Here is a 25,145-nt window from a genome sequence, read left to right on the forward strand (position 1 = left end):
CAAATCTAGTGTTTTTACTATGATCTGCCTGGAAGTGTTCCTCCTGGGATCCTGTTTGCTAGGTGTTCTATATGCTTCTTCTATGTTAAGATTTTCTCTTTTAAGACTGGGGGAAATTTTGGTGATAATCTTATTGAATAAGTGTTGCATCCCTCTATTCTGGTATTCCTCATCTTTGTGGACCCTAATTATATGAACGTGAAATTTCTTGGAACTATCTGCTTGTTCTTGGCCTTCCCTTTGGCATAGTTTAAGTGTTTTTTTTCCATATCTGTGACTTTTTTTCCCCATTTGTCTTTCCAGTTTTTCCATTTATCTTCTTCCATTTGCCTTTTTTTTTCCATTTTGTTTTCAGTACCTGATATTCTATTTTCCATTTCATTCAATTTATTAACTATGGCTTCCATTGTGGTTTGCATGGAGGAAATGGAACCATTTATGATTTATTTATTTTGCCATTTATGATTTCTATGTCAGTTCTCAAAGTATTAATTTATTCTTTTAAAGAGATGGGTACTCATGAGGAAATGTTTACCACCCCTGGTTGTGAAAGAAATGCAAATAAAGACAACCCTGAGATATCACCTTACCCCAATCAGAATGGCCCACATCCTCAAGTCAGCCAATGACAAATGATGGAGGGGATGCAGAGAAAGAGGAACCCTATTACACTGCTGGTGGGCATGTACACTTATACAACCACTTTGGAAAGCAGTCTGGAGGGTCCTCAGAAAGCTAAATATTGACCTCCCTTATGACCCAGTCATACCACTTCTAGGCATCTATCCTGAACAGGAACCAGTATATAAGGACACATGCACCTTCATGTCTGTTGAAGCACTGTTCACAATAGCTAGGATATGGAAACAACCCAGATGTCCCACCACAGATGAATGGATCCAAAAATTGTGGTATCTGTATACAATGCAATATTATGCAGCCATTAGAAAGGACAAAATATTGGCATTTGCAGGGAAGTGGATGGAGCTAGAAGAAATCATGTTGAGCGAGGTAAGCCAAGAGCAAAGAGACAAAGGGCACATGGTCTCCCTGATAAGTGGATGTTAAATCCAAAATGTAAGGTGATACAACAAGATTAACAGGACTTAAGAAACAAAGGACTTCCACTCATCTGGTGGAATCACTACTAAATAACCCCATGCTGCTGATCACATATATGGTATATATGTGCACACTGGAGGGAAACCAGGAGGACGACACAGAACTAGAGGGAATCAGGGAAAAACATACAACAGTGGAACCCACCAGCTTCACTGGACATTGACCAAAATGAACTAAGCAACTCAATGGCAGCAATGGGAGGGAGGGAACAAATGGGAAAGAGGGAACAGCTGATGCTATGCAAAACAAAAGAAATGTCCATATCACCCAATGTGGAAGAAATAACTGTATCACAAAGCTCATAGAACTAATAAATGTTATAGACCATGATAGACAATTTGTTCCATGAAAGTTAGAATGTGTTTGTGACTTTAACTGAGCATCACTATCCCACAATACTGTGAAATTTGGGAAATTATGTAACCACTTAATCACTATAAAAAATTAAAAAAAATAGAGATGTATTCTGCATCTATTTTTCAGTGCATGTCTTGTTTGAAATCTTGGATCTCTTTTGATAATTTGTTTCTTTGTTCTTTAAATTTCTGATCCATTTCTCGCTTCAAATCTTAAGTCATTGCCTCTAACATCTCGTGGATGTAGTGTTTGTCTTCCATTTCTTTTTCCCTTTCACTGGAGTTCTTCCCTGAGTGGTGGCTGGCCTTTGGAGATGGTTTGCTGTCTTAGCTGATCATGAATCTTGTAATTTTTCACTATGATTTTCACATGTGACTTCAGGGGTTATTGGACTCTGATTATTTTAGTCAATAGATGGCTGCATTTGCTCTGTTTTGGGTTGGTTTCTTGGTCAATTATTGAAGCCTTCTCTCAGCCCTGGGCTGGCTAAGAGACTTTTCCAGGTGTCATTCTGTGGGGGATAGGGGCCAACCTCCAGTTAGTCTGTCCCACATAGGGATCACTCTTGTTAGATTCTGGTGGGCAGACACACTCCACCCTCTGCTGAGGCATGCCCTCAGTTCCTGACTTCAGTCAGGGACAGGTGGATTAGACAGCTTGGGAGGGGGGTGCAGAGAATCCCACCTGAAACACAGGTGGGACTCGTTCAGCCACCTGCTGGTGCCCACAGGTAGTTCCTGACTTCAGACAAGGACCTGAGCCGAATCACAGTTCCCAATTGTAGCCAGGTACTGGTGGCTTGAGCTGCCCAATCCCCAGCCTGGGATACACTGGTAGGGCTCCTTCCGCAGCTGGCTACTGAGGCCCTCAGGCGTTGGACCAGCCTAATTTGAGCTCCCTCCCAGGGGCACTCTCTGTCAGGCCTGGTGGGCTGGGTGTGCTCCACCTATTGCTGGGTGCTTGAACAGTTCCCAGCTTCAGTGGGACCAGAAGCCCAGGTGGCAGGGGGAGACGTCGGGGTCAAGCTCTGGGGGTTACACCAGCACTGGTCTCCCGTGGCAGGACGGGGAGCATCCACCGTGGGGCTGCCCAGCTGTGCCATGGTAGATTGCTGTCTCTGTGTGTTGTAGGTCGCTGGTCATCACTGTGTTCCTTTAAGATGCTGGTGGGCCAGGCTGGGTGTGGTGGGGGCTCCGGGTCTGGGTTTCACGGTCTCTGTCTCTGTTTATACTCTCCTGGTCTGGGGCCAGGGGCTTGTTCTGCTCTGGCATTCTGTGGACTGCTGTGGCTCTGGGGTCTCTGGCGGCCACAGGCCGGGCTGCTTGGGTGACTTGGCACAGAACCCCCGCTGCCAGCCAGGGCTGGAGGAAGGGTCTTCCTGCTTTTCTGTCTTTGTGTAGGTGTGGAAGTTTTTTCCTTTCCTTTTCTTTTTTTTCCACCTCCTGCATTGATCTGATTGTTCACCTTTTTGCTGTGGTGGGGCTCATGAGGAAACTAAGCTTTGGAAGTCGAACTGTCTATTTGGTTGGAGAGAGCTGTGGTGTTGGCCTACTGCTCTGTCAGCAGTAGGGTCCTCCTCTCTGTGGAGTTCATTCTCAACCAAATGTCTAGGGAGCCACAAACTTGTAATGATATCGTGGCTCCCTAGAACGTATAGGGTGATATGTGGTCCGAAAACATGGAATATGCCTGATTGAATGAGGAGCTGATGATGATGAGGTCATCCATTCCTTGGAGCGTTAGCCTTTGGAAGGCTTTAGTTCTCTTTGCACTAAATTTTGGAAGGCACCTTAGGGATGCATTCTTTGTTGGAATCTCTACCGCATGCTCAGCTCCTGTGTGAAGGGTTCCATTTGGCAGGCCATTGCATCTTTCTCTAGATTTTTCTGTTTAGCAGAAAGCTATCTCTAGGCAGAATCCATCCCTGGCACTATCGACCTGCGGCGATTATTCTCCCACTAGGATCATCAACATATAACCAAAGACCTATTAAAGTGATTTTTATTATATTTCTTACATAGAAGACACTGGGTAAATGTGTAGAGAATTGAATTGAATTCTGAGAATTTGACTCACTTAACTTTTTTGAGTTGAGACCTGGACCTATAAAATACCCACTAGACTAAATTTGAATGTGATTTTCCACCAGATCACTTTTTAGTCATGCCATTTTTTGTGTGCCTGTGAGACTCTCTACATGTAAATGGAAATGACATTTATTTAACTTTGCAGTTTTGGTACATAAATGCAGCACTTTGGGGATCTCTTCCTCTAAAGATAGGGCATGATAAATCAAACAAGGCAAATACAATCAGGTTTATGGTGTTATGATGGTATTTGGGAGTAGTTTACTTCTTTCTCCTTGGTGACACTGTTCTAAGTAATAGGCCTACTTCTAGATCTTTTTGTCATAAATCCAAGAAGTCTATGAGATCCAAATCACTGCAGTTCATAAAAGGTTTCATAGTAAATAGTATGCTTGCGTGGCACCAGTGGCTCACGTTTGTAATCCTAGCTACTGAGACCGAGATCTAAAGCCCATCGTTCGAAGTCAGCTCACCCAGGAGCGTCCATGAAAATCTTACCTGCACTTAACCTGCAATTAACTACCAAATAGGTAGAAATGGAGCTGTGGTTCAAGTGGTAGAGTGCTATCCTTGAACAGAAAAGCTCAGGCACAGGGTGTGAGCCCTTAGTTCAAGCCCCAGGATTGGCATAAAAACATATCCTTGTTATTGCCTTATGGCCCTCTATTGAATTTTATCTGACCAATGATAGCTTTAAATGGGAGTTTTTACCCAGAGTCTGACTGACTAAATAAAGTATGGTATACAAGGGTATATATATTCTTAGGGTGCAAATCCTTTGAACAATATGCTGATAGTCAATTTGCAGACAGTTTAACAACAACCACAACAACAAAATACTGAGAATCTTATTGACAAGGATGGCTACCTCGCTAGTTTACAAGTTGAAGCCTCAGAGAGTCAGGAGTTCTATGACTTTTCAATGACTCTCACCTCTCTGCAGCACTCTTTTAGAGGGGCTGGGTTGACTTATCTGTCAATCAAGCTGAGTAAATTAGTAATCCCATGTAATACCCCTGATGACTTTTCGATCCAGCAAATGAATTTTCATTATACCTTCTCCAGAGTGTATGGAGTTGGAGTTTTAGGGTATAATCGAATGTGATGGATCTTTTGGGCAAATATATAGAAGTAACATGACATCATGAACTGAGTATGATTCAGATCAACAGTTAAGGAAGTTGGGTAGAGTTTTCCGTAACCATGAACCAAAGCAAATAATTCATCCTTTTGAGTCATTTATGTCAGGTATTTTGTCACCATGCTGAAAAGTGTAACTAACACAGGCTCACTGATGTGTTCAGTGATTCTTAACCTTGGTGGTTTATGAGATCAGGAGTCATCAAACCAGACTGTGACCCACATTTGGCTGCATTTTTGTAAATAAAGTTTGATGGTATACTTCTGACCTCAGTCATTTATGTGTTGCCTAGCAAGCCCAAGTCTAAACTGGTTTCTGTGTCTTAATAGAAAAATACATTAGACTTTTATTATATACAATATATACCATGTAAGTAATATATACTTACATTATATTTATAGTAATATATATTAAATATATAAGTAATATATATTAGTAACATATTATTATGTATGTAATAATAATACATTACAACATATGAATTGGACGTACCATACATGTAATATATGGTATATATTATATATTATTAATATATATCACATGTAATACATCATGGTATATATCATGTATAATACAAGTTTAATATATATGTTTAACATATATGTTAAATATCATGTATGACAACTTTGGGGGGAGAGAAATGGGGATTAGAAAGTGGGAGAAAATGTGGGAGATAACAGTGTTCAAATAGAAAAGCCCCGTTCAACACCTTTACAATATAAATAAACTTTAAAAAAAAGATAGTATAAGAAAATGCACTGAAAGCTGTAGGACCACAAGGGACTGGGGTTGCCAGGAAAGAAGAAATATTAGGTAAGGATTTAGTGAGAAATAATCTGACTAAATGGTAAAACCACTTATAAAGTAATGTATGGTTAAAAAATGAATGAAAAAAAAATCAATCAGAATTGGAAGAAAGTAAAATAAGCTATGCTGAAGGTCAGTGGAGAGGGTGAATAGTTTGAATGTGTGTGTGTGTGTGTGTGTGTGTGTGTGTGTGTGTGTGTGTATGTGTGTGTATCTGTTCTGAGGGAGAGTGAGAGAGAGAGAAAGAAAATAGAGAAAGTGTGTACTGTGGATTAAATTCAGTGCTTGGTCACTGTCCCTTAGCATTTTTACTCAAGAATGGTGCTTTATCACTTGAACCACAGCTCCATTTCTGCCTTTTTTGTTGGTTAATTGGAGATAAGAGTCTCACAGACTTACTAGGCTGCCTTCAAACTGTGACCCTTAGATCTCACCTCCTGTGTAGATAGTATTATAGATGGGATCCATTGTTGCCCAGCGGGAAGTATTCCAGTATACAAGCCTAAAAATAGATTAATGAAACCTCTTGAAATGTTTTTCAGGAGGGAGTGAGGGGGAGAGATGGAAGGAGTGAATTTGATGGGGGTACATTGTATATCTGTATGGAAATGACACTAAATCCTCCTGGCACCACTATTATGTGCTAATAAAACATCTTAAAAGCAGAGAATTGACGTGTATGTGATGGAAACAGTAAATCTCACAGGAACCCTGCACAGGGAGCCTTGCAGTTGATGAGGGGGGTTTTCACTGAGGTATGTTTAAACAGATTATTGTGGATGAGCCAGCCTGCTGTGCATTCAGGGAGAGGAAAGGAGCAATGTGATGAGCAAAGGTGAGAGTGTGTGCCTCTGCCCACAGGTAGAAAGTTAGCACAGGCCAGTCAAAGTACAGCTAGGCCCAAGGTGGCCAGAGCACTTAGAGGGGAAAAGAGAGAAAGCTTCAGAGCAGAAAGCTCAGAGAGTAGAGGCCACACTGGCAAGAATCCTGCATACTAGTTTGCATTTATCATGTGGACTGTGGGATTGACTAGAAAGCTTAACCTCTTCAGGCCTCAGTTTTGCCATTTACAAAATAAAGACTGAAGCCAAATGCTAGTGGCTCATGCCTGTAATCCTAACTACTCAGGACGCTGAGAGCTGAGCGTTGTGATAAAGCCAGTCTGAACAGGAAAGTCCATGAGACTCTACTCTCTAACTAACTGCTAAAATAGCTGGAAAGTGGAGCTGTGGCTCAAGTGGTAGAGCACTAGCCTTAAGCACAGAAGTTCAGAGACAGCGCCCAAGTCCTGAGTTCAAGCCCTGGTACCGGCATGCGTGTGCACACACACAGTCTTAGCTCAGCAGGGTTTCAAGAGCTCTATAGTGCTAAACTGTGAGTTCCTGAGACTATGCGACTTGACTTCTTTTAATGTTGTCAGAATGAAAGCACAGGAAATAACTTGTCTGTCACAATGGCACACCAGCCAGCCCTCTTGTGTAGTTTGTCAATTTTCTGATGATTGTACAAATGAGGTCAATATTACTTTGTGGAGTCATCACAGGAATTTGAGGAATCTCGAGGTGGAATTCATTGTCTGGTCAAAAGATGAAAGCCCTTAGTGAAGTGTATTATATGATGACAAACACCTGTGAAGTGTGCTCCGTTTCATGGAGAGATGCTATAAAATGGGGGCACTTTTATTGTCCGCATAAAGATTCTTCACAATTGATACTAGGGCCTTTTTTGGCTTTACATCTGTAAGTTTTTGTACTCAGAACTTGGGGTATGAATTTTACTATGTTAGATCTTCCATAGGATATCTTGTTTTGTAACTTTCCAATGTCTCATCTAGATCAGGTTTCATAGATAGATAGATAGATATAATACACACATATATATAGTAAAAATACTGTACAGAGCGGTTACAGTTACATGAGTAAGGTATTGAGTACATTTCCTATCGAGCATTGTTACCTCCTCTGTTTTTCCTCTACCATCCCTTCCCTCCCCAGTTCCTCCCTCCCCCCTCTCGCAAAGTTGAAAAGTTTGTTTTCAGCATAGTGTCTTGTATATCTCATGGTTACAAGGAGTTAACCTATATCCTTACTTCAGCATTTATTTCCCTTCCTCTCCCCAATTAGAGAAATGTATATACAAGATGCAGGGCACCGGAATCAAATACAGTGAAAACAGGGGTTATACCATGGGGGAAGAACATACAAAAAAAACAAAAAAAATCACACGGTACATTATAAATACATTAAAATCAATAGCAAAACAGATAAAACCATTTCTGTCCCTATTTTGGGCTTTGTTTAGCTTAGCATCATCTTACATGGTCATATGTACATAGCTTTTGACCTTTTCTGCTTACCTTAGACATATACTAGTTATTACAGATAAGGGAAACCATGGGACCTATGTTTCTTTGAGCCTGGCTTGCTTCACTTAATATAATTTTTTCTAAGTCTTTCCATTTCCTAACAAATGAGGCAGTGTCATTCTTTCTGATGGAGGCTAGATCAAGTTTCTGTATTCTAATTTTGTCTCTATTCAGGGAGGTATCTCTAATCAAGTACAAAATTCAAGCACTGAGATACAGTGGCTACTCCATTTGGCCCCTTCTGTCTTCTCAAGTTCACAGAATAGCCAGAGAGTCAACATAATTCAGGGTAGGCTCAGAGACAGGATGTTCTAAGATGCAAAGGCCTCCAAATCTCTACTTTGTAGGTCATCTGATCAAACAGACAAATGGGTATACTCAGAATTTCAGTCAGTATTTATAATGGTAAGAGTTGAAATGGATAGACATATTTGAAACTGCAGCAACAGCTCTTAAAATAATTCTGTGGTTTCTATCATATGAACATGAAACTTTCCCGGATGGGGGGGCGGTTGGGAGAGATTGGGGAAAAGGAGGGAAGCATGACATGGATCAAGATGCACAGTACTCACAAATTGATATGTTGAGTTGAAACTTCTTTGTACAACCACCTAATGTCAATAAAAATTAAAAGAAAATAAAGAGGGTATTTTGAATGCTTTCTGAAAACACAGTATAATCAGTAACTGTTCCTCCCTTCTCCCCAAAGGAAATTATAGAGACATTCTAGAATATTGGCCACTATCAACACCTGTCCTACTCTTTCTTTACAGACATTGATGAGTGTGCTGAAGGGCGCCATTACTGTCGGGAGAATACTATGTGTGTCAACACCCCTGGCTCCTTCATGTGCATATGTAAAACGGGATACATCCGAATTGACGATTACTCCTGTACAGGTAAACACCGGCTATCAATGAAATAGTATATTGCCATGACTTGAGTAATTTTCTTTTTCTTTGTGTGTATGCTGGTACTGGTTTTTGAACTTATAGCCTGGTTGCTTTCCTGGAGCTTTCCTCAAGGCTAGCGCTCTAGTACTTGAGCCACACCTGTACTTGTGGTTTTTTACTGGTTAATTAGAGATTAGAATCTCATGGACATTTTTCCTGGGATCCTTACATCTCAACCTCCTGAGTAGCTAGGATTACAGGTGTGAGCCACTGGTACCTATATAGTCTCTGTCTTTCTTTTTTTACTATGTAAATTCTGATGAGTATGCTGTAACTTTCACATGACAAAATAAGTAAATCATTTCTTATTTAATTCTGTAACCTATTCTAAAGAAAGAGATATTTGCTCTAGATTCTTCTATATTCCTTGATAGGAAGAGAAAAACTAAAGGATCAAAATGAGATTATAATACATTTATCCTTAAATAGTTTTATACTCAAATCTTGCATGAATTACAAAGAACGGTCTCTCAATGATACTTCATTTATGTGATAGTAGGTTTTTGAATAGCAGAATAATTACATAAATCATGTTATGTCTTTCAGAAACAGATTCTGTCATTTCTAGGTTATGGGAATATTAAGAAAATTGAGCTTCTTTATACCTTGAGGAAATACAGTTAAAGTATTATGTTGAAATTTTCCATATTTTAGTTTCATGAACTACTCTCTTCTATAGAAACATGCCAGGCACTGTTCAGGGAAGTCTGAACAGTTAGTAATATCTGAGATTGGTTCTGATATAATACAACTTACTCTGTCCTGTATTGGGTCACATACTATATGTAAACAAATGGTTGTAGAAGAATAGATTGACAGGTGTGAGCTGTAAGGACAGGTGGGTGGGAAACCATCCATGCATTTGCATTTCTATTTTTCTAAGTTGAAGGGACATAACAACAATATGTAAAAAACATGTAGACTCATAAAACTTCACTACACTTAAAAGTCTCATCATTTTAAATGCTGTCTTGAATTTTGTTTATGAGACACAGCTATAAATAATACTTAGAAGTTTTCAAGGAAAGGGACTTTATAACACTCCCTGGTAAAACATAAAATGTATATAAAGACTCATAGTAGGTGTTTGAATTAGTGTGTGTATCAAAGTCTTCATTATAGTGATTATACCATATACTAATTAATACTGTATATCAGAGCAGAGGGAAGCATCTTCCCTCAAATTCAAATATGCTATTTATATAAAAACAAAATGGTGGAAATTCAAGTGATGAGAAATACGTTTTCTACTTATAGAGAAAGAAACCTTGCAAGAGGAGAAACTAATTTTGTTTTTTTTGTCAGTCATGGGGCTTGAACTCTGGGCCTGTGCGCTATCCCTGAGCTCTTCAGCTCAAGGCAAGTGCTCTACCACTTGAGCCACAGCATCATTTCCAAACTATTTAATCTTAAACCTTTGCACACTAGGAAATAATTATGTGTTTTTTTCTTTACATAAAATTTAATCATTTTACATGGCACTATGTCTTGAAAGAGGACTGTAGAGACAGTGTTCAACATAAAAATAATATAAAAGAATAATACTTAAATGGAGAGTTGAATGCACAATTTACTGTACTATTTATATCAATAATCCCAAGTTTTTATTTTGTTGGGCTTTAACCTATTCATTCTCTAAGATCATGTACTATTTCGGCCCTCCATAGAGTCTATTATACTTTGGCTAATTCATTTGTAACCACTTGCACACCACCCAGTGTATTTATTTACAGATTTATAGGCATGTTATAGCTACCGCAAATGAGGGAAACCATTCAACCTTTGGTTCTCTGGGTGTGGTTTACTTCACTTAATATAATTTTTCCATCTTTCCATTTCCTTATGAATGGTACAATATCACTCTTTCTAATAGATAAGTAAAATAGTGTATATATACTACATTTTTTGATCCATTTGCCCATACAGGGGTATCTGGACTGATTCCATATCTTGGTTATGGTGACTAGTGCTGCAGTGGACATGTTTGTGCTGATGGCTTTACTGTAACCTTGTTTATGTTCTATTGGATAAATGCCCTCCTTTTGTCTGGATCCTCACCAGCATTTGTTGATTGTTTTCTTGATGATGGCCATTCTAACTGGAGTAAGGTGAAATCTCAGTGTTGTTTAGATGTTCATTTCTTTTATGACCAGAGATGTTGAGCATTTCTTCATGTGCTTATTGGCTATTTTTGCTTCTTCTTATGAGAACTCTCTCTTTAAGCCCATTCATTAATTGGGTTGTTATTTCTTTGAGGTTTTAATTTTTGAGGATTTAATTTTTTGAGTTCTAAGTATATTCTGGATACTAGGTCCTTGTCTGATGTATAGCTAGTAAAAATCTTCTCCCATTTGATGAGCTTTCTACTTAGCTTCTTCTTCTGGCCATGTAGAAACTTTTAAGTTTGATGTCATCCCATTTATCAATTCTACACCAGGAAATGGGTGCATCCAAGAGGGGTTTGGAGCCAAGGGGAGAGGGAAAGATGAATGAAGTAGGGGAAGAGAATGCAGTAAAAATTCATTGTATATAGCACAAAACTAAGAAACGTAAGGGACAAAGGGGTGGGTTGAAGGGGTGACACTGATCAAGTGTCAGTATTTACAAACTGCTTTGTTAAATGGCACCTCCTTTGTACAACTAGTTAAAAATAATTTTAAAAATAAATAAATTTAAAAAGCTTTTAGAGCAACTATACAAGGCCATGGAGAAACTGTAGATTAAAGTTGTGGAAAAAATTCTTTGATTTTATTTTTAAAAGCGTAAGGAATGAAGAACCAATTCTTTTAAGATATAAACAGTTTCCAGTACAAAAATGTATCCACATATAAATATGCAATTAACTCTGCAGAAATAAATCACAAAAAGTAAAATATATTATATAATGAACTAGGATAAAATAGGTTGTGGCAAAGCAATAAAAAGTCTGTGTTTACTTTTAATGAAATTACTGTGCAATGTTTGAAGGAATTGTATTGGTCTTTGAGAATCATTCATATGTATTATATGTAAATAAATTTAATAACTTGTGAAAAAAGCCCATTTTAAGTTGTAGTTACCAAAACACAAAGGTAAGTCTTGCATTTTAGAAAGTAATATTTGAAGATCAGCATGCAGTTTCAAGGGTCTGATGATATATAGATATATTTTTCAGTATTAGAGACTTAAAGTTTTGGACATGTTTCTGCTTCCTCGTGATGCTCTCAGCTTTCCTTGTATTCTTAAAAGATCTCTCGAAATTTTAAGTAAGAGGACACGGCCTATAATTTGGCCTCATGTTGTGTAGAGAGTGTTTCTCCAAGGCAGAATATTTTTAAGAGGCTTATTTCTGTTTTGAATCTGTTTGTTGGATGTAAATCCAACCATAGCAAATTCAATAGTTTAGTACTAATACATTACAAAATGTCTTCTGCTTTGGTTTTGCCTCTGCCATTGCATGCTTCCAATAAAATACCACAAATGGCTGAGATATTTTTTGACCACTTAAGGAGAATTTCTCTTAGGATAGCTAAGCTTCTAATAATTATACCTTTGTAGGAATGCAGAGGAAGACCAAAATAATATTAGGCATAGCTGCTCAGGCTATAGTTTTTTACTGAAGGTACCAGAGCATTGCCCTTGACAAATTTTCTTGCGTCCTTCTGGGTGGTCTTCCTATTAGGTGGGCTCTCTACTACTTGAGTCACACCCCCTGCTCTAGGTTTTATGTAACAGATTAAGAATAAAATCATCTCAAGAAACCAAGAAGAAGCTGGAATTTGGAATTACTGGGTGATAAACACCTGAATGAGGAGGCATGCAATTTAGGTCTTACTGATGTATTTCTGTTTTGATTATTAGACTAAAAACAGGAATAATGATTCTTCTTTTGTGCCAATTTGCTTGCCATCTTTCTGAAGTTGTGCAGGTCTTTAGAGAGAGGATAAGAAAAATGAGAAGGATGGGTGTGGGGAGGGATGGAAAACAGTCTTACCCAATTGAGGAAATAAATTGATCCTGTAGGGTACGGATTTGTCAAACAAGCAGATTGACCTTTCTACTTGCTATTTGATGATCATAGATGTAGGTGGGGGTTGCTATGGGTACAAGCTCAGGGATACTGCTGAACATCCTATAGTACTTTCCTTAGCATAATACTTACCTGGAGAAAATGACTTATTTCCCTGGGATCTTTACAGCAAGGTGCTTTCTCTGGTTACTTTACAAAAGGCTCATTAATCTTCATACTTTAGAAGACATCTCACATAAGACAGCCCCAAACAGTTATACAGCCTAAAAGCCTACTTTAGAATCACCCAGTCAAAGTTGTATGTAATATGCGCAGTTTCTTTTCACTTTCCCTGTTCTCCTATAATTTTCCTTTCTGTCCTATGTAGTGAATGGTGCCATTTCTCACTCCTTGTGTATCCAGTGTCCTCCAATTGCCCTTTGCCCCCCAAAGGAGCCATTGGCATGGACAAACACAATTCCCCACTCAATTCTTCGTTCTTCTTTCTCCTACCCCAAATCCAACCTTAGCTTGTCTTAGAGAAATAATTTACTAAGGTAAAATTGAAGGCCTCAGCAAAGGCACCAGATGATGTCTCAGAGACCTCAAATCAAGTCTAAGTCTTAAATACCTGCTTTCACTGAGTCATTGCTTCTGCCACTCCAAAGCTTTCTGTGTTGGCTTTTTAGGTTCATACTAGTTATATCAGGATGCTCATAGAGCGTCTTAACAGAAGAATTCTACTAGAGACTTCGTTTATGTTGTTGTCAATCTGCTCTGTTTTCTCTTCTGAAAGTACTTCACCTTTTACAGGACTTCACAGGCCTGATGCTTACATTTGTTTGTTTGTTTGTTTGTTTTGGTCTGGTCATAGGGCCTGAACTCTGGGCCTGGGCGCTGTCCCTCCACTCTTCAGCTCAAGGCTAGCGCTCTACCACTTTAGCCACAGCGCCACTTCCAGCTTTTTTCTTTTTGCTTATGTGGTACTAAGGAATTGAACCCAGGGCCTCATGCATGCAAGGCAAGTGCTCTACCACAGAGCCTCCTTCCTAGCCCGGTGCTTACATTTTATGATCTTATTGGGGTTACTTCTTTTTCCTCCACATCATCAATTCAACTGATTTTTTTTGAGTTATTACTAGCACCCTGTTTGTCAGGCTTGTTTAATTTGCTGGTCGTAGAGAAAGGATGGTGGATTTTATGACATTCCTAAGTTTCCTTCATTTTGCTTTATGGCAGCTGATCTTACAGCATCTGATAGAATTCTGGATGCTTCTGTCAGGTACAGAAGAGCACAGGGAAAATATTGACTGTTGGGAAACTGCAGCAAAGATTTTAAGTCAGTTTTGTGATATGTACACGTGTCCTGCCCTCAAGTGCTAGGGAAGATAATGTACTTAAAAGTGTTTAAAAATAATATGTTGGAAAGACATCAATAACATGTGTGTGTGTGCATGCACACACACATGCATTCATGTGCACACGCTACTATTGAGGCTTGAACTCAAGGCCTAACTAACTAAAACTCAAACATCTTTAGATTTTTTTCAAGGCTGATGCACTACACTTGAGCCATACTCACTCTGCCAGCTTCTTGGCAGTTAATTGAACGTAAGAATCTCATAGACATTTTCTGCCTGGGCTGTCTTTGAACCTCAATCCTCAGATCTCAGCCTCCTGAGTGTCTAGGATTACACGTGTGAGCCACCAGCTTGGCTAATAGCACTATTTTATAGATACAAGCAATTTTTTGTGTGTGAGAATGGACAATGACTTCATTATCAGCTATCCAAAAATAGCCCTTGATGGATTTATGTGAATCACAACTCCAGAAAGAGAGAGATAATGCATGGTGTACCCCTGGATAAATGATACAGAAACAGTGAAGGAAATGACAAGCCTGAGATCCATGCAAGTTCAAGGCTATAGGCATGCTTCTTCAGAGACCAGCGATGAAGAGGAAAGGAAAACAAGACTCCTCAGCTTTCCCAAGCAATTCTAAATAAACAAAAGTTATTTTAGTTGTAAAATACCTTGGGCATTTTATCCCTTGTAAAAGGCCTAGCCCAGAAGAAAAGTTTAATAAATGTTAACTGCTCTCATCATGACTGGTATTATTACGTTTGGACAAGCTAGCTGCTTGAAGAACTGCCTGATTTCTCTGGGATCCCTTCCTGCTGGGAACTTCTCTTTGTTACTTTTAAATTGAGTCATTAATTTTCACAAAGCAGATAGCTCTGTTGAAGCAGCGGTCTCCATTTGTTATTGTTTCTTCAACTGTACTTGCTATGTACTTATGATTCGGGGTTTAAGAAAGAAAGGGATCCAGGTGGCTACTCAGGGGGGCTGAGCCCTGAGAATCACAGTTCGAAGCCAGCCTAGGCAGAAAAGTCCATGAGACTCTTATCTCCAATTAAACACAAAAAAGCTGGATAAGCAACTGTGGCTGAAGTGGTAGAGTGCCAGCCTTGAGTGAAATAAGTAGGGGAGAGCACTGAGGCCCTGAGTTTGAGTCTTAGTACCTGAAATTCCTGATTGCCCCTACAAATCTTAAAACCAATCTATCTTAGAAATTTTCTATTTGGTACCATAGTGTCCAGGCCCTGATTCAGTCTCCAGGACTAGCAAGAAAGGAAAGAAGGTGAGGGGGGGGGGGAATGCTGATACCATTGAAGTGCATGTTCTTTTGGAAGTGAGAAAAACTGATTCCTTAAGATGATTTGCTGTACATCCCAGAAAAGGGAGGTTCCCATTGTTATTGCAACTGAATATTGAAAAACAATGCACCAGAGAGAGGTGGATGTGTGCAGAGTTCTCCAGGGTACTCTCCTCTGCCCAGAGTAGAGAATCGGGTCTCTAAAGAGTCAGGGAGTTGGGTCACTTCTCAGTCAGCACAGCTTTTACAAGCCTCGCCTCTTTATATGTGGATTTCTTTTCTGAGGCATCTCCAGGCACAATCGAGACAGTCCTACCATCTGGCTACTAGCTGCCATAATTATTGGAACAGATTTTGTGAACAACCACTCCACATTTTGTTTTCTCAGAATCAGCATTGTGAGATATATATATATATATATATATATATATATATATATATATATATTTAAGTATGGCTTTTGTCAGTTGTCTTTTCAAAAATAAAACATGAAAATCACATAACTTTAGATTTTAAAATTAAAAGTACAGCCCCCCCTCAAAGTTAATAGATAGCTCAGTCATTTCCTGTAGTTCATCATATATTATTATTACACTGTGTAGTTATTATTGAGTAATTTGAAAATGCCAGCATGATCACAAAAGCCAATTAAAACACGAAGCCCTGGGACTCAAAAGAATTAACGATGAAAAGCTGTTTCTAAACAAACGATCCACTTATGGTTTCTAAGAGACTGTAACCTGAAATAACCAGGAAGGGTTAGGGAACTTGAGGTCATGTTTCGAAAACTTGCAGAGAACAGAAGTGAGAAGGCTAAAGCAATGTGCTTATCTCCTTTCTGAAACACATATGTGCATGCATACAATTAGCAGTCAACTCCAAAAAGGAACAGGCTCAAGGGCCCGGGGAAGCTGATTGCCTTCAGAAAGATGAAAAGCTTGGAAGGAAGTCTTTGTCTCTGAATCTGTCAAGGAGCAGAGGAGGCCCAACAGCTCCAAAGTAGCAGCTTCTGAGCCCTTCAGAGCCTTTCTGCAGCAGCCCAGCACAGCTGTTCTAGCCCACTTCCAACTCTGGTTTGCTCTTCACAGAACCCTGTGTTGTGTGGCCCCTCTGCACTCAGATGATCGGCTCTGGCTCGTTAGCACGCCTCACCTACTGTACTTGGATTCTGTTAGTCAGTAAACCCTAGTTCACCTTTGTCCCAAATAGATGTATTATTTCTGTTACATTGAGAGATTTTTTTTCCGTGCATATCACAGAGCTGAAAACTCACATGGGAGAATAGAAAGATTATACATGCAGGAGTATAATAATAGCGGTGTCTTAGCAACAGTCACCTGTGGAGGATGGGATTGCTGAAGCTGAAGCTCAACAGATACCTTTCGTTTCCTCTCTTGAGGGCTGGCTTTGACATATTAGCTGGGGTGAAAGTTTGACCTTCCTTGTGCATTCTCACTGCTCCAGTGCTCCGTGGAACTTCGTGATGATACTGTCTGTTTCTGGTGCCCTCCTTTCCTCTCAGCCTGCTTTCCTCTTCAGCATCTTACTGTTAGATTAGGGTGCTGTGTAGGAATAAGGACATAAACTCAAAAGGAACTCGGCAAGGTGAAGTTACCCTACTCAAAAGGGCTCGCTATAACAAGGATGCAAGGATGCAAGCATGCTGGACAGGAAGTCTACGCACATTTTATCCCGAATGTAGTACTGCCGCTTGTTCTGATTGGTCAGGACTTAGGATCACAACCTTGCGTGACCAGCTAGTTTGACAGGATGGTGATTAACTAAATATAACATGAACAGGATGTCACTTGAAACAGGGTGTCTTCCTACTTCAGTTGCATTCAGCTTGTCAGAAAAACAATTTTACTCAGCTGATACACTACTACTTGAGCCTAGCTTCCAGCTCCTAGAAAATCAATTGTTATAACTGGGTGTGGCTTAAGAAAAAAAGCTTCTCGTTCCAAACGGATTTCTCAAGTTTGGCCAAAAGGAAGCAACCAGTTGACAGAAAAGATTTTAATTCCTATAGTACTCATGGCAAGTTATGGTTTGAGGACCCAAAGGTTCCAGCTCAGGATCCTGCCTCTTCTGCCTACTTCTGCTGGGGTGAAACTACACCCTGGACTGTGGAAAGTGCTTTTGCTGGCTGTCCGTAGCCACTTACTTTAGCGATCAATGTTTCCTTTGTATAACTTCTGCTTGGATTTAAGATACTTTGATTTCATAAAGTTTTTTTTTAATCAGGTGGAATGACATTGTACAAGTTATCTACTACTGCATTACAACTCCAAACATAGTAGTTTAAAACCACAGACATTTAGTACCTTGCAGCGTCTGTGGACTGGCGATTTGGGTTCTGCTTCATGGTTCTTCATGAAGCAGTAATTAAAGTATTGGCAAGGACCGCAGAAGAATTTATTTCCAGATTCATCTATGCGGTTGTTGCTGTGGCATTTCACAGCAGCGGTAGACAGTAGATTGTTCTTAACACTTTGCCATGTAGGCCTTTTCAACATGGCATCCTGCTTCCACAAAGCTATGATCAAGCAGTCTGTTAACAAGATGGATATCATCATCTTGACATTTTCTCTTTGCTGTAGTTTTTCAATTAGAAAAAAAAAATCACTCAAATGTGGCCCACACTAAAGGGCAAGAGATTATATACAAAGATATCAGGAGACTGAGTTCATTAAGACCATGTTAGAGACTCATGTAGTCATTGACTGTATAGATAACCCAGCTCATCCAAGTACTATGTAGATAATTAACCCAGCTCAGCTAAGTATTATAGATGACTAACCCAGCCCAGCCTAATACTATACAGATAACCAAACCAGCTCAGCCAAATACTCGTGAACAGCATCAAGTGACAGTTAATGTATTAAAAGAATGTATTGTTACTGAGCGCTGGTGACTCACACCTGTAATCCTAGCTACTCCGGAGTCTGAGATCTGAGAATCACAATTCAAAGCCAGACCTGGCAGGAAAGCCCATGAGGCTCTTATCTCCAATTAACTCCGGGGGTGGGGGGGGGGGGGGGGGGTGGAATCAGAAAAGGATCTGTGGCTCAAGTGGTAGAATGCCAGCCTTTGGGTGCGGGGGGAAGCCTAGGGACAATGCCTGGGTTCTGAGTTTACTGGCATTCCCCTCCCTTCCCCCCTACCTCCCCCCCCCCATGTCTATGAACTGGAAAGCTCATAAAATATCAAACCTTTTACTTTTCCTTACACTAGAGCAGTGATATTGTGGATTACTACAGTGTGACAGTTGTGTAAACTGCCTGCAAGGGTCCTGCAGAGCCCAGGGGAAGAAGTGAGTAACCTCGCTGATTCCTGGGTAGACATCACATTGAAACGAAGGCTTTTAAGAATGACAGCATTTCAGGAGGAAGTGAGAGAAAACATTTTAAGACACAGAACAAATAGGTACAAAAGTATAGGTTTTTGTACAATAGCAAATTCAGCCTGGATGGAGTTCTAGGACTTACAGTCAGAAAGTTGTGTAGAAAATGCTGAGTGTTATGTTTTCTGAAACATGGCAGTCCCTCTAATTAAGATGTGCACATTAATGAGTGAATGCCTTACTTGGTTTTCATATGCTATTTTTTTTTTCTTGGTGAAAAGTTGTTAATCAAATTGGTGATGATGTATAACAATCAACGCAGGCCTAGAATGAAGAGGGTAGGGCATTTCATTTCAAAGAAGATAGACTACCTTGTTATTATTCATGGAGTACCATGGAAACAAATGTAAAATAAATAATTTTGAGGTGTGTCCCAATGAAAGTTGATCATTTTTTTCCAAAACAGAGTTGTAATAATTAAATTATTAACTGATATGTGTATGTGTATCCTACTCTTTGAGCTTAAACTCAAGGCATGAGTGTTATCCCTGAGCTTTTATGCTCAAGGCTAGCATTGTACTAATTGAGCCACAGTGCCACTTCCAGCTTTTTGATGGTTCACTTGAGATAAGAGTCTCATTGGACTTCCTTGCTCTGACTATCTTTGAACCTTGATCCTCATATCTCAGCCTCCTAAGCAGCTAGGTTTGCAAATATGAGCCACTGCTTCAGGGCTACCAGAAGTATTTTTTTTTTAAACTGTATCTGCATGGGGCTGGGAAGTTGGCTCAGTGGTAGAGTGCTTGCCTTCCGTGCATGAGGCCCTGGGTTCGATTCTTCAGAAACACATAAGCAGAAAAAGCCAGAAGCGGTGCTGTGGCTTAAGTGGTATAGCACTAGCTTTGAGCTGAAGAGATGAGGGACAGCTCCCAGGCCCAGAGTTCAGGCCCTACGACTGGCAAAAAACAAACAAACAAATTTAAAAAAAACCAACCCTGTATCTGCATATCTATGTCCTTTAAATACCATAGAATATGACAATAGCAAAAACAAGACAAGAAATGGCTAAGTAGTCCACCCTACTGCCTAGTTTACTTTTCTCCATGAGCATTTTGTGGCATTTTAGCTTATAGAAGACAGCCCATTCAGGCTTCTTAGATCTGAGTCTTCATTCTACTGTGTGCTAGCTAACTCCTTAGCCTCAGTTTATTTTATAAATGGAATATTATGTATACCAGAGGTTGTTGTCAGAATTAAATGAGATCAAGGATGCGAAGCAATTAGCATGATGCTTGGAGCATAATAAATAAACATCAAGGAATAGTGGCTATTCTTGCTATTTGTGGTAGGCAGTAATGATCCCCACAAGCTATTTCATTGTAATCTCCAAACCCTGAAGTCTGTGATCCTCCAGGGTCAAAGGAACTTTTATGATCTGAGGAAAGTCAAGGACTTTAAATACGGGATTATCCTGGATTATCCAGGTAGGGTCAGTCTAATTGCAGGAGTCCCTAAAGAGAACTTTTGCAGCTGTTTGTCAGAGGGAGAGGAATATGGAGGAATGATTAGAGAAGTGCAGTATTGCAGGTTGTGAGGATGAAGAGAGGCCGTGAGGTGGGAGGAGGGCGGGGCACACCTGGAAGAAGCTGGAAAAGGAAAGCAAAAGATCTACCCTTAAGGACACCTTCAGGAAAGAATGCAGCCCTGTAGACCTCGTAATTTCAGCCTATAGACCATGTAGATCCTCCAGGCTAGAGAATTGTAAAATAAAACACGTTGTTTTAAGCTATTAAGTTTAGAGTTGTTAGGACAGCAGTAGAAAACAAATACACTATTATTATTAGCTAACACTGTTGAATTGTCCCAAACTATATTTAATGAATCATTCTCAATCAAGGCTCATGTTCATAGAGAGAGAAGTGGGAGGAGCATTATTCAGTTTACATTTATATTTAACTTCCTTATCTGCCTTTTCATATTTGCTTTTGCACTATAATTAGGGTCAGTATGTATGTTGTGTGTGTGTGTGTGTGTGTGTGTGTGTGTGTGTGTGTGTGTGTGTGAGTGCTGGTATTGGGGCTTGAACTCAGGGCTTAGGCACTGTCCCTTAACTTCTTCATGGTGTTCTAGCACTTAAGCTACAGCTTCACTTCTGCTTTTTGGTGGTTACTCGAAGATAAGAGTTTCACATACTTTCCTGCCCAGACTGGCTTTGAACTGCGATCCTCAGATCTCAGCCTCCCTCAGTAGCTAGGATTACAGGCAGGAGCCACTGGCACCAGCAATGATTGTTGTTTTATTTGTTTGTTTTTTAAAAAACACTGCCATGACTTCTAGTAAACTTAAATACACATAGAAATATACTATATGTATGTATTGGAAATTAATAATACAATATACTTCTTAGCTGCTTCTTTTAAAGATTCTGAGCTTAACAAATTAAAGGAAGCTGAGAGACGATCATTTTGAAAGCCCTATAAAGTTAATTGTAGATGTGGTGGCTGTTGGGGGATTCTTACTGTCAGGGGCCTTCAGAATGTGGACTGTCGAGAATTTCAGAAGGGCTTCGTGCCAGCAAGACTCTATCTAGTGCCATAAGTCAGTGACCTATGGGGCACAGTCAGTTCTTGGTGAAGATTTATTTGGCTTTGAGGGCATTTTAATGATTCAACTCTTAAATGGCCTAAAGATTTCATTATCAAAGCCTGGATTTCCAGCTAGCTTTTTCTCATTACTCACTATGAATTCTAGATCTGCATTGTTGCACTCCAGTTAAGCAGAACTGAAGTAGTGACAGTCCTTTAGATATATTCTCATTTCCACTCACTGAGTCTTAGCAATTCCAGAGAAAGTTAATGTTCACATACATACTAGATTTTTTTTAGCCAGCCTTCCTTAACCATTTACTTTGTCTGATACATAAACTGGAACATTTTTAGTTTGTAAACCATGATTTATAGTACTGAGTGGATAATTATCATTTTTTTTTAAATTTTATTTTATTTTATTTGTGAACAAACTGTACAGAGGGGTTACAATTGCATGGGCAGGATAATGCGTACATTTCTTACCAAGCATTGCAGCCTCCTCCTTTGTTTACCCTTCCCATCCCTTCCCAGCCTCCCCCCTCCCCCCCATCCCAATCCTTCTCCTTCCCCCCTCCCCCCCACCCCCTTCCCCTCCCCCGACGTTGTAAAGCTCGTTTTGGACATGACAACTTGTACTTCTCATTGTTGCATCAGATCCACCTGTATCCTTAAACAACTGGTTTTTCCCCATCTCCTCCACAAGTTATACTGACATCAAATATAGTGAAAGCAGGGGTTATACTGTGGGGGAGGGACATACAAAGCAACAAAGAGATAATCTTATAAATGCCTTAGAAACACATGTATGAAAGAAAAAACATTAAAATACATAGCTAAGGGTTCATTTTCCTGACATCACATTATCTGACCTTTTCCGCTTGACTCGTACATATACTAGATAATGCAAATAAGGGAAACCATGGGACCTATGTTTCTTTGGGCCTGGCTTACTTCACTTAATATAATTTTTCCAAAGTTTTCCATTTCCTAACAAATGGGGCAATGTCATTCTTTCTGATGGAGGCATAGAATTCCATTGTGTATATATACCACATTTTCTTGATCCATTCATCTACTGAGGGGCATCTGGGTTGGTTCCATATCTTAGCTATGGTAAATAATGCTGCAATAAACATAGTTGTGCTGGTAGCTTTAGTGTGGTCTTGTTTGTAAGCATTTGGGTAAATGCCCAAAAGTGGGATTGCTGGGTCATAGGGGAGTTCTATGTGAAGTCTTTTGAGGAACCTCCATACTGCTTTCCAAAGTGGTTGGACAAGTTTACATTCCCACCAACAATGAAGTAAGGTGATAATTATCATCTTATGGTAGAGATTTTAATATAGAAACCATGTCAGCCACACTCTGATGGTTCATGTTAATACTTGTAGTCCTAACTACTCAGGTGGCTGAGAGCTGAGGATCACAGTTTGAAGCCAGCCCTGGAAGGAAAGTCTCTGAGACTCTTATCTCTAATTAGTCACCAAAAAAGCTAGAAATTAAGCTGTGGCTCAAGTGGAAGATTGCCAGCTTTGAGCAAAAGAGCTAAAGGACAATGTCCAGACCCTGAGTTCAAGCCCCAGTACTAGCACACAAAAAAGACAAAAAGAGAGGGGAAAAATGAAACAGTAGAGCTGGGAAAGTGGCTCAGTGGTAGAGCGCTTGCCTTGCATGAGGCCCTGGGTTTGATTCCTCAGCACCACATAAGCAAAAAGAAAAAAAGCCGGAAGTGGTGCTGTGGCTCAAGTGGTAGAGCACTAGCCTTGTGCGGGGAGCCGGCGCGAACGCCATGGCAAGGCGCCGCCCACTTCCTTGCAGTTTTGAGGTAACTCCATATTAGGCAGTGCTTGGCAGGACGGTGGGTCCTGGGCTTTGCACATGCGCGAGCCACGTAGAGTCCCCAGCCAATCCCGTGGCACCTGGTGCCGGCGAAAGGCAAACGACCAATGGGAAAACGACAGTGTACCTATTCCCTATATAAGCGGCCATGTTTTGTGTACATGCGCTCTCGCGCTCAAGCTCTCCCATCAATTCAAAGGCTCTCCAATAAAGCGTGATCTGAGAAGACTCCTGGTGTGGTGGTCGTTCTTCCTCGCTGGCCGAGAAGGCGTTCGCCGCAGCCTTGAGCTGAAGAGCTGAGGGACAGCGCCCAGGCCCAGAGTTCAGGCCCCACAACCGGACCCCCCCAAAAAAAAATGAAACAGTAAAAGTATGGCTCTTTGATGAGTCAAGTCTCTACTAAATTACAGGTAACAGTGAAAAGATCCCCAGAAGAACAAGATGGATTTTAAACTCATCTATATTTGTTTTTCATACAAAATTAAAATGTAATACCCTCAAACAGTAAATTTATAAGTAGAATATATATGTATATATATATGTGCCATTTTGGTGCAGTATCAGTTGATTGGACATTTTTTTTTATTCCTAGAAATTGAATTTATTGTGAAGTTATAGCAGAACAATTTCTTTAGGTTAAAGGGCATTTGTAATTTATTAATAAAATGGAAAAAGATCCCTAATGGTGAAAATATTGAATTCTGGGTTAATTCTGGGTATTTTAGTTTTTAGGGCCAGTATATCAGTCTGTCTGAGCATTCTATTACAAAATACGAAGAAATTTATTGTCTCTCATTTTTCTGGAGACTTGAACACCACATGATGGATGTTTTAGGCAAGACAGTTTCTGAGAAGGGCTTCTTTCCTGACTCGCAAACAGCTCAGCTTCCTTCACTAATGATAAAGAGCAAAAGTCGGCAAGAGAGGACCACTGCAGGGAAGCCTTTTATTGGTCCTAAACTTCTAGTTCCATAGGTTAGCACATGGGGATGTCTCCCTTGCTGGCTAGAAAACTCAGACAGTCTATTCATATAGTAAGGGAAGGGTATATCAGGATTTTTGCACCAATTATTGCAGCTCTTGCAAATTCAGAACTGGGTTTTCACTAATCATGTCATAGTCTTTAGGGGAATGAATGCAAGATTGGAGTTCTGTGTTAGTGCCAATCATAGGCTGTTTGCTGGGACAACAAGGGAAATGTATCCTTCTGACCTGGATAAGCATGAATGCAGGGTAAGCAGGGTCATCTAGAATTCACATGGGCTGGTGATAGCAAAATGGTCGAGCATGATTGGTTGAAACAGTTGTGGGCTGATAGTGCCCTCTGGCATGGAGTTGTGCAAGATGCAGTGATTGCCATGTAGATTTCTCCAGTCATCTGTGGAAGTTCCAGAGCGCTGCCATGAGGGCAGTCTGGGGGCTGTTTGGCTGGCCATCCTCTCTTCAAGGTATCTGGGGCACAAGGAAAGCACTGACGGGCTGTCAATTAGGGGGCTCAAATCACTCTGTCACCCAAACCTTAGCTTATTTAAAGTAAACATTAAAAGTGCTGCATATGTACAGACTTAACCATTGATGTTAAGAGTGATTACTGGGCACTGGTGGCTCACATCTATAATCGTCTATAATCCTAGCTACTCAGGAGGCCGAGATCTGAGGATTGTGGTTTGAAGCCAACATGGGCAGGAAAGTCCATGAGACTCTTATTCCCAATTAACTTCCCAAACAACAACAACAACAACAACCAAGAGTAGAACTGTAATCAATGGGCTTTCTTTATGCCAACAATGAGAAAAGTGTAGCTGAAATTAGGAAAGCAACTCCATTTGTAATAGCTCCACAAAAAATAAAATACCTAGGAATTAACTTAACCAAAGAAGTGAAGGACCTCTATGATGAAAA

At 40.1% G+C, this 25,145-nt stretch overlaps 1 protein-coding gene across 4 annotated transcripts in view; it reads left to right on the plus strand.

The window, feature by feature from the left end:
• The window catches only part of Nell2 (neural EGFL like 2), a 318,903-nt gene that overhangs the window by 177,827 nt on the left and 115,931 nt on the right, over nt 1–25,145 (plus strand). For all 4 annotated transcript variants that reach the window (XM_013018840.1, XM_013018838.1, XM_013018839.1 and 1 more), the window contains exon 14: nt 8,653–8,778. In XM_013018840.1, coding sequence (XP_012874294.1) covers nt 8,653–8,778 — 126 coding nt within the window. The remainder of the gene's footprint in view (nt 1–8,652; nt 8,779–25,145) is intronic.

This window comes from Dipodomys ordii, unplaced genomic scaffold, assembly GCF_000151885.1.
Source record: "Dipodomys ordii isolate 6190 unplaced genomic scaffold, Dord_2.0 Scaffold42, whole genome shotgun sequence".
Taxonomy (NCBI): Eukaryota; Metazoa; Chordata; class Mammalia; order Rodentia; family Heteromyidae; genus Dipodomys; species Dipodomys ordii.